At 44.0% G+C, this 17857-nt stretch overlaps 1 protein-coding gene across 2 annotated transcripts in view; it reads left to right on the forward strand.

Moving 5' to 3' along the window:
* LOC111875550 (Krueppel-like factor 12) overlaps positions 1-17857 on the forward strand; it is a 494889-nt gene that overhangs the window by 229044 nt on the left and 247988 nt on the right. For both annotated transcript variants that reach the window (XM_023871887.2, XM_023871888.2), the window contains one exon: positions 14056-14139. In XM_023871887.2, coding sequence (XP_023727655.1) covers positions 14056-14139 — 84 coding nt within the window. The remainder of the gene's footprint in view (positions 1-14055; positions 14140-17857) is intronic.

The raw sequence follows: 17857 nt of genomic DNA on the forward strand, positions 1-17857 counted from the left end.
GAAGAAAGCAGTCTTCTGGGATTTGGCACCGTGTATATGTGGTGTTAACCGACGTTTCGGAGGAACGTATCGCCTCCATCTTCAGGGTAGAAGGAAAAATATAAGAAATCTGCAAGCGAAGAGGCCGTGAGAACCGGTGAGAGCAGACACCCCAGAAGACTGCTTTCTTCTCGGTGATTTTAGTTCGAAAGCGAACTATACCGACCGAGCGACCGCCGCTTGTCGGAGAAGTTAGTGCCAACTATATATACAGTCATATATATTTAAATTGGATAAATAAATGTTGTGTCCGTATCGTGTGTCTTATTTTCCCTCTTTATCGATACTATAAATCTCACGTGGGCTGCTTATAGTCTTTGACTCTCTCACTGCCAACCGTACGTTGTACTGTTTATTGCCAGTGTTCTGTGAAGCGTTTAATTTAGTGAGCATGCCCGTTTAATTTCTTGTGATACGTTATATTCGTTCGCATATGTAATTTGAAGACGCCATTTCGCTGAGTATAGATGCGCCATAAAACATACGCGCAACGTGTTGAACTTAACCTGTCCTTTCGCGTGACAAGGAACTCAGCGGGTCTGGCTACCGTCAGGGAACACTTTAATGTTCCCTTCACCGCACTTAAGCACCTTAATGTTCCCTTCACCGCACTTAAGCCAATCACTGAAGTAGTGTAGACCGTAAGGTGGCTTTATATAACTGAACTGTGTATCCCATTTAAGTCTGAGTTACTGTACAGATATGATTACTTCGAAAGTTGTTCCTCAGAATTTTTACAGAATGATAGAAAAATTAAAAGTGTTAAGTGCGTCTGGTTTACATAATGGTGGCATTCCTTTATGCTTGGCTGACTGAAGTTCAGTGGACTGATACGGCTTTGTCCGTTTAGGTTCTTCATAAAATTCCCTGTTTTTCTTCCAAATGATACCACTGCCTTTAGTTAATGGGTACTATCAGCTGCTGTGGGACCCAGTGTGAAGCGATTGCTTCCTGTCATTATCTGTCAATAACTACGAGATCATATCAAGTGATTTGACATTTTTCGCGTTTTCGTGTTTATAAAATATCCAACCAGAAGTGATTACCTTGAATCGGGCATTTCATGGTTACCTTATTCCAAATGAATTCCATCGAATCATTTGACTGTGATCATGAATCTTCAGAAAGTACTGGGTTCGAATTTCGGGTGCCCTCTGTCTAAGCGTGTCCTCCTGATTTTCATGAGTGGAATATTGCTTTAAAAGAGGTCAAGGTTACTCTCTCTCTCACTCACTCACAGAGCTGAGCCCATCTTGAGAAGCTGCTGATTGTGCAGCTACTCAAGTGTTTTGCAGCATTTTATGGAACCGGAAGGTTCATTACCGTGTTCACAAGAGCCCTACATTGGTCCCTATCCTGAGCCAGATCGATCCAGTCTACACCATCACATCCTGTCTCTCTGAGGTCTTGACTTTTTGAGGTTTTGGTCTTGATTGGACGGTACTGATAAATTAATTGAAAATGGCGTGGAAGGAATCAGTCGGCATATGTCTGGAGGAATTGAGGGAAATCACGGAAACCTCAGTGAGGATAGATTCGAATGTGGCACGTTCCGAAATAAAGCGCGAGAAGTCTTGCTTGGTTTCGACCTGTTTATTTGTTGCCGATCCACATGGATAAAGTTACCACCCGGCATGGCCGCGCCAAAGCTCTTCCCACCGCGGCGGCCCGGGTTCGATCCCGGATCTGGTCAAGTGGGGTCTGTGTTAGACAAAGTGGCACTGGGGCACGTTTTCTCCGAGTACTTAGGTTTCCCCTGCCAATCTTCATTCACAATCACCCTCACGTATCATCTGGGGCGGGTACAATAGGCCAGAAGTGGCCGCAATACAAGGGACTTAGTCCCACCCCGCTGGCAATAAAAAATTACCTTCCGCCATGAACAGCGTGCGAGCCATGAGAATGTGCCTACTAAGCACAAAATAAGTTGGTGCAGTGGAGTGACGAAATAAATAAATACAACTCCAATGTGTGCTCTTAAAGGCGCAGCACCTAGCGAAGTTAATCCGGCGTTAGTGCCATCACTACAGCGCTCAAGTTCCAGCAGGAATCGCATTTAGTGGACTTAAGTGTTCAGAATGCATGTCGAGTAGCCACTGTAGCCTATATTAATCCCAACCTTGGGCCCATATCTGTAAACAGCTGCTAAAGCTATCCCTGTAACAGGCCATGCAGGCCCATAAGGTTGTGAGAGGTCGAGGCTCCCACATTTCTATACAATCGGCTCACAGGTGGCGGTGAGGTTGTCAGCCTTACCCGACGGCCTCCTTTTACTTCCCAGGAAAATTCCTGGTATTCATTTATGTTAAAGGCTGAGTCGACCCCAGGACCACAGTACGGCTTAGAGGATTAGATCAACTGAAAACTCCAGTGGCCTCATCGGGAATCAAACCCGTGACCTTCCTGTTTGTAGCATAGTGCTTCAACCGACTACGCTACCGCGTGCCCCGCCCATATCTGTAACAACGAGAAATTCGACTTGAATTGTTGCTTTCGTTGATAAGGCCATCTACAGGATAGCATACCGCATGGACTCGGCGTCCACGACGTCGGTTACGACAGGAAGATGTCTCCTGGAACAGTGAGCGAATGCAAAGTTTTCCTGCGTCTTATTCCGGATTAGATTTTCGAAACAGAGACCGGCTACCGTGATTGAAGTTTGTATGCTTCTCAGTCTAGCCACGAAATTTTCGGAAGGGAATTATTGTGTGCACATTCTTCAAAATTCATAATTAACAATTACCTGCCAGTTCAACTGTGTTACATAAACTTAAAGTAAGAAAGTAACATAAGAGTGTGAATCCGCATGACGTCAGTTAGTAGGTATACTGCAAGATTGTACTTTGTCGGCGATCACTTGAATTTTCTGTGTGATTTCTGATGAGCTATTCAAGGGTATCCGTCAATTTTTTTTTCTGGCTCTACAACCCCCTTGGGCCCTGGCCTTAATTTTTCAGTTTCATGACCGTTTTACAGGCAGTAGGACTCCTTGGACGAGTGTTCAGCTCGTCGCAAGGCCGCTACCTAAACACAGGACAACACAAACACATAATAAAAGCATATCCATGCCTTGTGTGGGATTCGAAACGACGATCCCGGTTTCCTAGTTAGCGAAGACAATTCATGCCTTAGACCACTCAGCTACCGCGGCCGGCCAAGTTTATATTACTTTCCTTATTTTTAATGAACGCTAGACGTATAAGGGCACGCGGTATCGTAGTTAGTAGAGGCACTATGCTACAAGCCAGAAGGTCACGGGATCGAATCCCGATGAGATGGATTTTTTCAATTTACCTAATCCTTCCAGCCGCACATGGCCCTGGGTTCCTCTCAGCCTCTAACAGAAATGAGTACCAGGAATATTTTGGGGGGTAAAAGGCGGCCGGCGTGTAAGGCTGGCAACCTTGCCGCCAACTACGAGCCGATTGTCTACAAAATATGGGAGCCTCGACCTCTCACAACCTTATGGGCCTCCACGGCCTGTTACAGGGATAGCTTTACTTACTTTACTAGACGTATTATTATTAGCGTCGATGTTTCCATCCCTATATTATTCCGTCTAGTTATTTTGAACCAGTTAAAGGATTCTCGTCAAGACCGGCACGGATACCATGCCATAAACGTAGCCCCAACTGTGTTGCGTTCTAATTCCCTGCGATCAGCATGGCCGCTGTTCGAATTCTCGATGTCGGAGCGACGCTGTTGCTGCTTAATGCATGGTCCGGAAATGTTTTGTGGCAATCTTAACGGATCTTAGAAACCCGTTCAGCTTTTCTTAAGATTTGTGTGTGTGCGAAATGCAAAGCAGAAGTCAGATGCTGCGCTAGATCCTCATTTATCCTTTCGTTTTATTGCAGTGGATTCGAATCACCTGACTGAATAGAGTACAGATCATCTTGTTAAGCTGTTCGCCCCTCACCCTCTCAAATATTTCCCGTATTTTTATGAAACCGGAATTACAGTCTTCACAGCAACCTGACACTGGACTCTGTACTGAGTCAGTTCAATCGAGTCCACACCCTCACACCCCATTTCTTTAAGACTCGTGTTAATATGTCTTCCCTCTACGTCTAGGTCTCCCAAGTGGCAACTTCCCTTCAGGTGTTCCAGCTAAAATTGTTTATTTATGATCCTCCCTGTGCCGCTACATGCCATGTGTTCCTCACTTTATATGATTTTATTGGTCTAATATTTTGTGAACAGTTGTGAAACTCCTCATCATGTGATTGTCTCCCGTCTTCCTGTTACTTTATTTTACTGTTGAAGCTATGGCGTGAAATTATGATTGGTAACAGTGAAACACCACCAAATCTCTGATGAAACTTCTTTAATGTTAACGTGCATAAACTTGGATACTATGAAGTCGTGTTTGATAAATAGTGTGTAATATAAAGGGAATCGGTACTATTGGAAGTTATAAGTGGACCAGTATTGCTTGAAACATATGTTTGAAAGTACACGCCGTCTTGTTGCAGCTTAAACAATATTGCCTTGCTCTTGAGTTCAGGAACAAGATGAATGAGAGATGACTCTGTATTTTTTTTATTGCTAGTGGAGTGGGACTAAGTCCCTTGTACTGCGGCCTTGTGATGATCTGATCCCCAGTCCAGAGAGTCCTACCAACTGTGTATAGATTAAGAAACTGAAAAAGCGGCCAAGGCCCACCAGGGCTGTAGAGCCACAGATAGATAAATTGTTCAAATGAACTTATCTAATTACAGTCAGTCATAAATAGTGCATGTCGCTTTTATTTGTATTAAGAGATTCTCGCAGGTATAAATTAAAATGGAAAGTCGTGTCTCTGATCGGAACGTTTAGACTAATTAAGTAACTGAGGTCAATTGTGAACGTTTCATATTGCTTTTATTTGAATTACAGTGTGGTAGCGATAATTCAAGCTTTTCCTTTTGCCTGAGAACGAGATTAGCTTCCCCCCCCATTTTTACTCATAGTACTGGATGATATACCGGGTTTTCATTATTTTCTGACACGAGTAATTGTCATGTCGATATGTCGAATTCGTGTGGCTGTAGAGTATTTATTATATTGATATGAACTGATATCCATGCGCTAAATTTGTTACCTTTTGAATCAAGTGAGAATGAGTTGAAGTTGATGGGTGTGATCCTCAGAAAATATGCTGAAGAAAGAGTCGAAATTCCGGTCGAAATCCGACCCAGAGACCTACTTACTACGGAGGTCACACCCTCTAGAGGTACGTCTAATTGTCCTATGTTTTGACCATTTAAAACTGGAAACGGAAACAGCAAACACAGATCAAATACCGCTCTCCACTCATGAGAACATGTTTAAGAAGTATATCATTTGAATACATTAAATCCACGAATTACATGTTTCGCTCGCTGCAGAACGCTGAAGTTTATATTGGGTAAACATAACAGCCACTGAAAACCCACATCGTAACCATCCATTGAGATGCAAATCTGCAAGAGCCAACACTCATCTCTTTCCTTATGTTTTTTTTTTAATTATTTCCGTTTTTTGCCAGAATAATTCATGGATAAGTGCCATCTTACTGATCGGAATTCTTATTGGTTACATATAATGAGCAGGAACCGGAGTGGCGTAGTCGGTATAGCGACTCGGAGTTCGAGTCCCGATAGGGTCAAGAATTTTTATTTCTCCAAATTGTCCAGACCGGCTCTGGGGTCCACCCAACCTCCTATTCAATAGCTACCGGGGGTTCCTTCCCCTTGGGTAAAGCGTCAGGGGCGTGAAACTGTGCGGAGGTCAAAATGTGGATCTATACATCCACTCCCCCATACGCCTTCATGACGAAGTGCTTAATTAGTTGAGCACAGGGACAACTTTACCTTTTAGGTATAATGAGCAAGATTAATGCAGTGCTAACCTTATATATTGTGACGTGTATTAGTGATTATTGATGAATAGATTTAGAATGTGATGCAGGCGGTATCTGCATTAGAACACCAGGGCGTTTCCGATAGTACTGATAAATGGGAGTTACGGAAATAAATTCAATTTCGTAAGATTTGAGGCTTTCACGGCGGTGACTATGAAGAAAGCAGTGTTCTGGGATTTGGCACCGTGTATATATGGTGTTAACCGACGTTTAGGAGGAACGTGTCGCCTCCATCTTCAGGGTAGAAGGAAAAATATAAGAAATCCGCAAGCGAAGAGACCGCACGGTGCCAGATCCCAGAAGACTGCTTTCTTCAAATGCAATTTCATCTGCGTTGTAACCCGACCTGGACTACTGGTAATATCTCACAGCCCTTGTTTAGGTTTCTGGTGAGTGCCAGTGGGCTAGAGCCTCGAGCATGTACCAACTGGACTGCGTGTGAAGGGAACCAGGCTATCGAAATAGCTGCCTTTACAAGACAACATGCATCAGTATAGCGCAAACCTACCCAGTTCTGTGACTTACATAACCATTATGGGGACTTCTGTGGAGAAGTGTTAGAACTAACTGCGAATCAGATGCTAAATTTAGTGCCCAATTTAGTGTGCCTGTCGCGGAGTAAGGTGTGTCACGTTGCTTTACCCAATGCTTGTAAAATCTGATCGGAGTCTCGGTTGATTTAAAACAGTATGCATTAAAAAAAGGGGACGACCCATAAGTGGTTAGGATCGAATCCGAGCCTTCACATCGAGAAGCCGGCTTGTAACCACTTTCACTGTGGCACCTGACCTGACTTAGAGACAGGAGTTAAAATTCGTTTTATTGCTTATGATTGTTGTATGTTAGCGGTACTAGATAAACGGACAGTTGGTGCTAACGTATGTTGTTGTCTTCACTTGCTACTGATTCTTACGTAAAATACAGCGCAGTATATCCGAGAGATGAAGTGAGTTGTAAATTTCTGTATAATTACTGTTTCTTGCTTAATGTCTATTATTTCTTATATTAAAAGGATATTCTGCACAAATTGGCTGTTGGCCAATCATGTGAGCTTTACAAAAAAAGTTTGAATTACTGGTTATTCGTGAATTAAATGTATGGTCTTGTACTGGTTTCCAAAAGTGGACTAAAAGAAAGAGACATTAAATGTTGTAGCATAGTTTCTAAGCAGGAGAATCATGGGATATTCCAAATGCGCATGCTCAGAATCGGTTAGCAGTCAGCACACGTCAATAACTATGACTAAACGTTGTTACATAGAACGTTTCATATCTCATTCTGTCCGTAGAATTAGGTAACTTACAAACTGAATTTAAGTTATGGTATATTGTTACGTAACCGGGGTTTGCGTGATTAATAAGACGGATTTTCGATTTGATGATGGAATTTATTGGGCTCCTTGTGCAACTGGTTACAATCGCTATCTGGCACACTGTCATCTTCTTCCGACTGGATACTCCAAGGGAGCCATTCTGACTTCCAGCTGAAGTGACAAGTATTGTTGGCTTCTAGTTATATAACCTCGCGTACGACCACAACACAGAAAACATTCGTTGCGTAGCAATGAACATATGCGAACCCACATAGAAAACACCTTTTGCAGCACTGGTTGTGTTGTTGCGAGCGTATATTGTGGGTGTTGCCTGGAAACGGCTCTACTCTGTTGATAGTTGCATATTTGTTGCGTCCGCCTTTCTGGATTGCTGGTTGGATGTGCGGTGACAACAGGGCGAAACTGGAGCGTGATTAGTTCGTTTAATGGGGACGAAGACAAGAAGCATATCTTTCTTTCAACATTACTCGTCACTGTCGTACAAAATCTCTCTTTGGGAGGAGACACATAAGGGTAGACAAGAAGACGAGAATTTTAATGGCAATCTAAGAAGGAGGTTCCAGTTGTACGTATGAACTGCATTGGAACAGTTTGAAACACACGATTATTTTACTTGAGAATGCACTAAAATGAAACCGTTGAAGTAAAACAAGTATTACTTACTTACTCATGGAGCTGAGCCCTTCTGGAGGGGCTACCAATCCTGCAGCTACTCAAGAATTTCCCATCATTTTATGGAACCCGAAGGTTCATTACCGTGTTCACAATAGCCCTCCACTGGTCCCTATCCTGAGCCAAATAAATCCAATCCATACCATCCCATCCTATCTCTCTTAAGATCCATTTTAATATAGTCCACCCACCTACGCCTTGGTTCTCCCAGTGGTCTCTTGCCTTGTGACTTTCACACAAATATCCTATATGCATTCCTCTTCTCCACCATTCGTGCTATATGTCACGCCCACCTCATCTTCCTTGACTTGATCATTCTAATTATACTTGGAGAAGAGTACAAGTTATGAAGCTCCTCATTATGCAGTTTTCTCCATCCTCCTGTCACTTCTTGTCTCCTCGGTCCAAATATTCTCCTCAACACCGTGTTAGTTAACAGCTATGCTAATTTAAATTTCGCATGCACCAGTAAGGTAAAATGATAAGGTAAAGTTGTCCCTCTGCTTAACTAATTAAATATTACGCCATGAAGATCTATAGGGTAGTGGATGTATAGACCCATGTTTTCTTGACCTCGACACCAGTTGTAGGTGAGTGGTCAGCTTCACGCCCCGACCGCTTCACCCTCTGGGAAAGAGCCCCAGGTACACATTGGATTGGAGGCTGGGTGAACCCCAGAGCCAGTCTGGACGACATGGAGAGCAGAATATTCTGCCCCCAACGGGAGTTGAACTCCGACTGCTTGGTCGTGAATCCCTTAGCCACTTGCTATACCGACTGGGCTATCCTGGCCCAAATCTGAATGCGCATATAATTAGGCGTGCGGCTTACAGTTTTCGAGCACAAAGATGAAGGTTAGGGACCAAACAAAAGGAAACCTTTCAGGTTTTCAGTTTTTTGGCCACGCCTGGCACAATAGGCATGCAGCAAATTGTTGTTATGAAATCTGCTTTTTTTATCTCGTAGGATTTCGAATCGTGAAACTGCAGAATACGATGAAAGCGGTGTAAGCATTCAGCCGTCGCGTTTGGATTGATTTGTTAACCAAGAGACGACGGCCTTTTAAATATTCTACCCACGTGCATGCATGGAGGGTGTGTGCTACGGCGAAGCTATGTAAGAACTTTGCGCATTAAGAGCATGCTCTGCTAGACGTGTGTCTGTGTGAACCTGGGCAGTCTCACTTCATTGTGAAGCTTCAGTCCTCAGGGTACACGAATGGATGGCCATGTGAATTCACACACTGTCAGCTGTAAAATTGGTTCATGAAACATTCGTTTTCTAAATTCAGCTTCAATAAACCATATTCCAATTTGAAGAATGCCGTCTTTTTATGTGGCGCCGTGTAGATATTGTGTAAACCAACGTTTCGGATGAATGCATCGCCTGCGTCTTCAGGATATAAAAATCCGCGAGCGAGGAACCAGCGCGAGCAGGTTGGCTCGCGCGGTAACGTATTTGCTGAGTCGTTGCCTAGCAATGGGTATACGCGTCATAATACATATGTGTGTACACATGTATGTTGAAGGCCATATTTACATGGCGTTTACAGTTTTATTCAACAAATTGTATGGATTTCCAGATATAATTTTCATAAATCAAACATTAACTTCTGATGATAAAGCTGATGACTGCAGCTAGGAGGAAGGTACTTTTATTTATTGCTAGTGGAGTGGGACTAAGTCCCTTGTACTGCGGCCACTTCTGGCCTATTGTACCAGCCCCAGATGATAGGAGAGGGTGATTGTGGAGCAATTTGTGGAATGAAGATTGGCAGGGGAAACCGAAGTACTCGGAGAAAACCTACCCCAGTGTCACTTTGTCCACCACAAATCCCACTTGACCAGACCCGGGATCGAACCCGGGCCGCCGCGGTGGGAAGCCAGCGACTAACCGCTTGAGCTATGGCGCGGCCTTGGAAAGTACTTACTCATGACCATCCTCGTGTAGTGCCGTAACTTTTCCTATATCCCGTACACTTTCTTCCGCTATTCAAGTTACTAAAGAGCCGCCATAGCTCAGTCGGTAAAGAGACTAGGCTACTATTCGGACAACGTAGGAATCTCCTCTCCATAGCGTCCAGGCCGGTTCTGGGGTCCGCCCTGCCTCCTGTATAATGAATAGCGGGGGCTCTTCCAGGGGATAAAGCGTCAGGGGCCTGAGGATAACCACACACCTTTGTGCAATGCCGAGGCGAAGAATGGTTGTTCTATATCACCACACCCTCATGTATCTTCATGACATGGTGCTGAATTAATTAAGCACAGAGAGAGCTTTAGCTACAAGCTGGGGAGGGGCTGGATAGTTAAGCTGCAGTTGTGTGATACGGAACAAGGGAACTATACCTCTCACAGCGGAACATTTGTCGCATGTGGCCTGGGATAATGAATTAATCTTTTGTTTAGTTCAGTTCTCGAAAATTTATTCTTACAATTTAATTATTCAAACATATTGTGAATGGGGGAGAGATGTAGGATATTGGTGGGAAAGCCGGAAGGAAAGAGACTAGTTGGAAGACCAAAACGTAAGTGGGTGGACAATATTAAAATGGATCTTAGAGGGATAGAATGAGGTGGTATGGGTTGGATTGGTCTGGCTCAGGGTAGAGACCAGTGAAGGGCTCTTATGACCTCGGTAATGAACCTTCAGGTTCCATAAAATGCTGGGAAGTTCTTGAGTAGCTGCACAATTGGCGGTTTCTCAAGAAGGGCTCAGCTCCATGTGTGAGTGAAACGTATTGTATCGTCAAAATTCGCCCAACCGCTCTAAGAACCGAAAGTGCAATGAGGCAAATCATTTTTGCAGAATGGATATTATACGCATGTATATATGGATCTGTGAGACTTGAGTGACGCCATCACATACCTAGCATACCTGGCCAGTGCCGGAGACATGAGACCTGGACAACAGGCCTGGTCATGTAAGTTGAACGCCTGCCCCTTAATATTGTTGTCCTGTATATCTTAATATTTTCGTACTTGAACATCAAATTTCACTTATATAAACAATTATGTCCATGAAGAAGAGTTTTCCTTGAGAAGCTGATAGTCACTCAGGTAGTCAAGGAATTCCCTGTCCTTTGTGGAGACCGAAATTCATCATTGTGTTCACAAGAACCCACAAAGCTTAGTTAGTTTGAAAGAATCGAGTTCCGAGGCCATGTGTACCATTTCTTAACGTTTCTGTTAACGTTCAGGCCTCAGATTACAGGGCTATTCCTTGTCTGCTACCGCAGCTGCTTGTTTAACATGTTCCCAGCTGCCCTTCATATGTGGAAGCCGACTTGTTTAACCGCAGAACTGAAGATTTTGAGTAACCCACTTACCACAGCGTAGCTGGTCGAGGCACTATGCTACAAGCCGGAAGGTCGCGGGTTCGATTCCCGATGAGGTCATTGGATTATTTTTTTTTCCTTCAGTTTACCTAATCCTTTCAGCCGCACTGTGGTCCTGGGGTCAATTCAGCCTGCGCGTAAGACCGACAAACTCACCGCCATTTGTGAGCCGATTGTCTAGAAAATGTGGGAGCCTCGGCGTCTCACAACTCTGTGGGCCTTCACAGCCTGTTATAAGGATAGCTTTACCTTTTTACTTCCCACTGAACCAAATTTACTGCTGTGTTCTCATTCTGCATCTGCAATCAGGTGTTTTCTGTGTGGTCCTCGTCATGCGCAGCGCAAGGTAACTGGCCAATAAACACTCATTCTCGACACGTGACACGTGTTTTCCGTGAGGTCTGACACGAGAGGCGAACCACTGTTTGGAGTTCAGTACATTCAGACCGGCCCACTTCACCAGATGGGCTCCCTATTGCGCCTCCCGAAGGCCGCGCCTTCTGGGGGTTGCAGAACCCCCCTTAACCCGTGTGGAGGCGGGGTCGAATACCTCCACCGTGACCTTGCGAGTTGTAGAAGGCGACGAAAAGGGAAGTTTCAAATCTGAGACAGTAAAATATTGTCGCGAGTCCCAAGGACTCGGAGCCGAGAAAGACTGCGCTGGTCATGAGCTCCAGATGGTGCTCGACTCCAAGACTTACTGACTGACCAACCGTCAGTTGGGAGTTCAGTAGTTGAGTTGAGTGTTCAGCTGTGGAGTGTTAACCAGCAGGCAACGGAAGCTGAAGAATCTCCATTGCTAAGATTCGTTACCAGGAAACGTCTAATGAAAACACTGTAGAGGAATAGCCATTGTTGAAAGCTCTTAACACTTAAAGGCTAGTGAAAATAGATTGAGTAGACTTAGTGTGGAGTGATTTGTAGTGTGTAAATCACCAGTAATGTAATAGTTTTGTGTGGTTACGACCTGTAAGTGGTCAATAAATCTATTCACCAATCCAAACCCCGTCTGTAATCACTAAAACACGTGATGGTATTGGCCCATGGAAGGGGCGATGTAGAATAAAAATGAAAGCATGAAAGTAATGTTTTTCGAAGCTCTGTTATCAGAAAACGTCTCAGAACTACATTCAGTGGTGCTGTTGTTGTTCCTACATCACAGGTTAATTATATCATGTTGGAATTGTTAAGGGCGGTTGATTTGATGTGCCTCAGTGTACAGTTCATACATAGATTCTCATGAAATGTTTGTTAGCTTTTATAAAGTGTATTTATATTCTTTTTTTTTAAATTAGGAATGTTAGAGAACGCAGTTCCTTCTTCAGAAGCAAAATAGTAGTGGAATTAATTGCACATTCGCGTCCACTACGAAATAAACAGCAGTAGTTGTAGCCTCTAACATTGTGCTATAGGTCGCACTAAATTACATATACTTGATGCGTGGTCACACAGCAGACTGCACGGATATCAGGGTAGAACACCCATCTTGGTAACTCCAGCTTCACATAATGCTGCATGAACCTAATTTAAATGCGATGGAATATTTTAGTTTTATGAGCATTCCTACGAGTTCAGCATATTTTGCATCTAGGTTTTATTTGTCAGTTTTATGTTCCTTCGTATCTTTGCAGTGTCGCACCAGCTTGGTAAATTATGGAGTTTCTGGATTTAACTTGTTGCTTGGGTTCTCGGAAAACATGCAGAAAGCTTAACCTTATAAGGAATGTACATTAATTAAAATGTGAATGTGGCCAGGAAGATTTTCCAATAACCTTTGGTTGTTGTTATTGACGTGTCACAGAATGGGAACTTAGCCTGTTCCAGTGTTGGAAAATCATTTTTTTTCATAGGGATTTGGAAAATGACTTGGGCGGCAGTTCGTCCGTTCGTCCGCAGGACCTTCATACGTAAGTTTTTGCATTCATATGCACTATATTCTTAGGGATTGGGGATTTGCATGGCTAATAATAACGGATTATATATTGGTTGATTGCATCTATTGGCACTTCCTTTACAATTACAGCCAATTATTACAGCTCACAATCAGTGACTAAAACTCGCTCCATTCCTTAGTGGACTACGAGTGTCTTCTTTCCTACTGTGACTGACTTGGTTCTGATTTACGAATAAGCTCAACTGAACTCGGGGCGAACAGAAGAGAGACCATCTCAAGTCAAAGTCAGAGTCGAAGTTACATTACGACCGACTGTTAGTTGGTCAGTCTGTCTTGGAACAGAGCACCCGTCTGGGGCTTACGACCAGATTTTTTATTACTGTCACACAGTTGCGGGTTTCTTGATGTGGGGCGCTCTCTCTGACGAGGGGACGGATCTGTCGTTTACAGTGGCTACTGGTTCTCGCCAGCGCATTCATTCTCGGGTTCAAGTTCCTTGGGAATCGCGACCATATTTTACTATCTCAGATTCGAGACTCGCAGGGCTACGGTGGAGGGATTCGACCCCGCTTTCACGCTGAATTAGACCATCTCGAACAGTTCTTACTTTATTATTTGTTTCATCCATTGTTACGAAGCGTATGTCAAGCTCGGAGCAACGCTTTGATTTCTACAGACGTTTTCGTTGTTACGAAACGCGCTTGTAGCGATCCGTTGCCTAGCAATGAACTATTCTGTCACAATATATACGAGTATATCAGTTGTTTCGGTCGTCAATGGCTGTCAGTGTTTCCTGTGATGAGTAATGACTTGGTGAACCAAATGTATGCGCAGTTTCTATCACTGAAACCTCCCGCTTGTTATCGTTCTACAGTGAGAATGGTCTGTATGTGTTTCAGGATGAGAGCGAGTCCCAGTCCAAGAGGTGGCCTGCGAGTGCGCCTCGTCCGGCCTCCAGCCCCATGCATCCCACCTCCAGAGAGGTAAGTAGCAAGACATTCAGGGAAAAACGTTTCTTTGAATGCTCCCATTTCCACAGATGTATTTATGAACTGTTAACCCTTTGAAGCATGAAGTTCATTCAACTTAAAAATTAATTTCATACATAAAAGAAAACAAGAAGCGACACCATTTCAAAGAGTAATCGGTTAATGTTGTTTGGGTTAATATCGCTTCTTATTCTGAGAATCGTCCTAACAAAACGTTAAAGCAGGTCGTGCCTACAGTTACCGCCGTGCGTTGGGGGGTTAATTATGTAACAAATTACCTGGGTGTGTTAACATTTGACCGGTAAGTGAAATGCAGAGCGCTTCTGGTGCTACGGCATGGCTATAAGGAAGAGACGGGCGCCCATCGGCGGCGGTATAGTCAGTGACAAAGTGTTATTGCATCGCACTGTAACTGAAGTCCCTACGCCGCATTTTTCATTCCATAATGGGAAACTATAAACGAACATTTCTCTGTAAGAACAATAATTTCATTCGTTCGTACATGAAATATCAGCTTCTATGCAGTCATCTACTTCGTAGCTGGAAATAGTAAAGGTAAAAAGTTAGTTATGTTGAAATGGTCCTCCGAATACGGCATGGTTCTTAAACTGCGGGTCGCAAAACTCCAGGGTCTCGCCTACTCTAAATGGGATTTACAGGTCCGTAATAATTGTATAAAATGTATTCACGGCCGCGCCATAGCTCAGGCGGTTAATCGCCGGCTTCCTACCGCGGCGGCCAAGGTTCGAGCCCAGGTGAGATTATGTGGGATTTGTGGTGGATTGAGTGACACTGGTTCAGGTTTTCTCCGAGTACTTTGGTTTCCTCTGCCAATTCTTATTCCATCGACTCGTCCATATTCATCGTCATCTATCATCCGGGGCTGGTGCAATAGGCCAATTAGTGTCCGACGTACCGAATTGACTCAGTAGCGCCCCACCTCAAGAAACATAAAAAAAACTACTTGTATCCACACACAGTTTCAGAAAATCAGTAAGTCAAGAAGTCTTAATGTGGGAGATTTTTGAAAATATATCTGCAGCCGGAGAACACATTTCGCGTATTCTGTAGTGACTGTACAGGAACACTTTATAGCGTGCTGTAGGTGTAGTGAGATTGAAAAGCTCTTTAGAATACTGCTGCAGAGCCATGCAGCTTGACAGGGGCGTGCAAGCATGCATATAACTGCTGCTTTCCCTGACCCGAAGAGATAAAGATTCCCGTAAATGTGTGTAGGGGGGGGGGGTTGTGGTGTCAGTCTCTGAAAGTCTGTAATAACGGTCCGTTATTGATTATAAATGTATTTTGGAGATTGGCCATTGTCTCGGTTATATCTAAAATAATACGACGTGTCGAAAGCTGGATTTGCTTCCGTCATCAGGAGCAAGAGAGGGATAGGATCGTACTCACTTGGACCCGTTAGACAAAGTTTCGCTTGAACAAAGACCGGTGGCTCGACAGTACGACTACTTCCTGGAAGTTTCAAAGTATGATAACCTCACCTCCATATAGTGCTGAGGTCATTGTCGGTGGAGCTATACCTCTACTCCCCACACGTCTTCACGGCGATTTGCGCAGGTATGACTTTACGCCCACTATCATGGGATCATAAGTGAGGAGGGAGATTTGTCCAAAATCTTAAAATGGTCGTTCCTCCGTCAGGAAACGGAAGTCACGCCTGCAACCCACCGAAGTGAAAGCTGTTGCTCACAGTCCCAGAGTCAGTTGTACGAGTATCTCGTAAACAGCACTTTCAGTATGGCGTCACGTGTCCGGGGTTCCATACTAATAACAATGGGTTCTGGATTGGATGATTGGATTTATTGACACTTATATTACAGTCTGTCTTATTCATAGTCAGTTTATAGCGCTACCGCTGATCTACCCACTTCACAGATACCTAGGACACGCTGTTCGTTTACTGGCAACGGCTGTATCACAGGAACTATCACTTTAAATCACTGTGACGTCTTCTTGCCATTTTTTGTTCGATCACCTTCAACTGCCGACCCTCTAGAACTCGATCCAATTCTCCAATTGTATCTAACCTGTCGTAGCAACAGAATCTAGTTATATAGACTGCACGAACCACGCAGAAAACACGTGTCAAGTATCAGACTGCATGTTCATTGGCCCGTTACCATCACTGGGCATTGCGCGGACCACATAGAAAACATCTCTTGTCCTTTATAAACACTCGGCACGGACCACAGCAGAAAACAGTCTCTCTATTGTGTGACGTCGCGGCGTACACGAGAATGTGTTTAGCATGCGTTGCATAGCAACGATTCGTGCTCGCACCACAGAAAACACTGTTCTTGTATTGTTGACCGCGTGTGTGTTGCGGTCGTTGCCTAGCAGTTGGTCGATACGTCACAATAGCTTATTATTTGAATACGTCGTGCGGTTTGGTAGAGGCCTGATATACCTACCTACCGGGCATCCGGTTTAGTCTTCCTCGTTTCTGGGGATCCGCGTTTTAACCATCTGCATATGTACAGAATACGCCGGCTCCGTGTACTTTGCGTTAAAGCTGCCACAGCCGTAGGGATCGGCTCATTGTTAGTCAGTTACTACAGCATTTCTGCCAATAAAGGGCGCCAAGTGTGACGTACCGTTGTTCAGAAGAAAGGACAGACTTTCAAATGACGTGCACATGCAAATCGTTTGGTGCCCATTTCAGGAAGTATTGTGGGTTCTACGCACAACTGCATTTGCACCAAAGTAGTTCTGTTATGTTCAGGGGGTAGTTTATGGCGGAGCATGGCAGTTTACGCAGACGCTAGGGACTTTACCGACATTTAGAAGCAGAACTGCAAGTGGAAGCTACTGTACATTTGCTGTGCAGCCGGTCTGTCTGTAAGGAGCTTTACTGTGGCGCCATTGAGACACATGAAGAGAAACAAACTGCAAACTGAAGAACTGTAAGAGTATATAGTGCTGAGTACGTGCTGCATGCTTTACTTACCCTTCGACAATGAAGATTGAAGCAGTACATTCCATCGAAACATCTGTAAGCTTCTACCAGCATATACGGCGTAATATCTCACAAGGTTCAACACGCTGTTATGTGTTTCAGATTAAACATGGAGATGTTAATGTGATATATATTTAATGTCATGCACCAACATTTGGGGGCACGCGGTAGCGTAGTTGGTTGAGGGGCTGTGCTATAAACCGGAAGGTCGCCGGTTCAAGAATTTTTTTCGGTTGACCTAATCCTTCCAGCCGCACTAGACCCTGGGGTTTACCCAACCTCTAACAGAAATGAGTACCAGGAATTAATTAAATAATTTTCCTGGGGAGTAAAGCGCGGCCGGCGCGTAAGGCTGACAACCTGACTGCCTTCTTTGAGCCGATTGTCTAGAAAATGTGGGACTTTTAACGTTTCACAACCCTATGGGCCTTCACGGCCTGGTACAGATATAGCTTTACTTTTTTTTTTTACATGCACCAACATTTGTGCTGTAGGGTCCTTTTTGTCAATTTTAATAAAATTCGAGATGATCTTCATGTAATATCAGGATTAGGTATAATGAACAGACGCAAATCAAAATAAATCCCAGCGGACAACTTTCATCGTAAATTATCGGTGTTAGCTTTTGTAGACTGCCGCTGGTTGGCTCTGCGGTGATGTTTGAGGATGGACGTTGAGGTAGGCTGTACCGCATTACGCATTAACTTCATGCAAAGATCGAACACACGCCCGAGA

The sequence above is a fragment of the Cryptotermes secundus genome, unplaced genomic scaffold, assembly GCF_002891405.2.
Source record: "Cryptotermes secundus unplaced genomic scaffold, Csec_1.0 scaffold468, whole genome shotgun sequence".
Classification (NCBI taxonomy): domain Eukaryota; kingdom Metazoa; phylum Arthropoda; class Insecta; order Blattodea; family Kalotermitidae; genus Cryptotermes; species Cryptotermes secundus.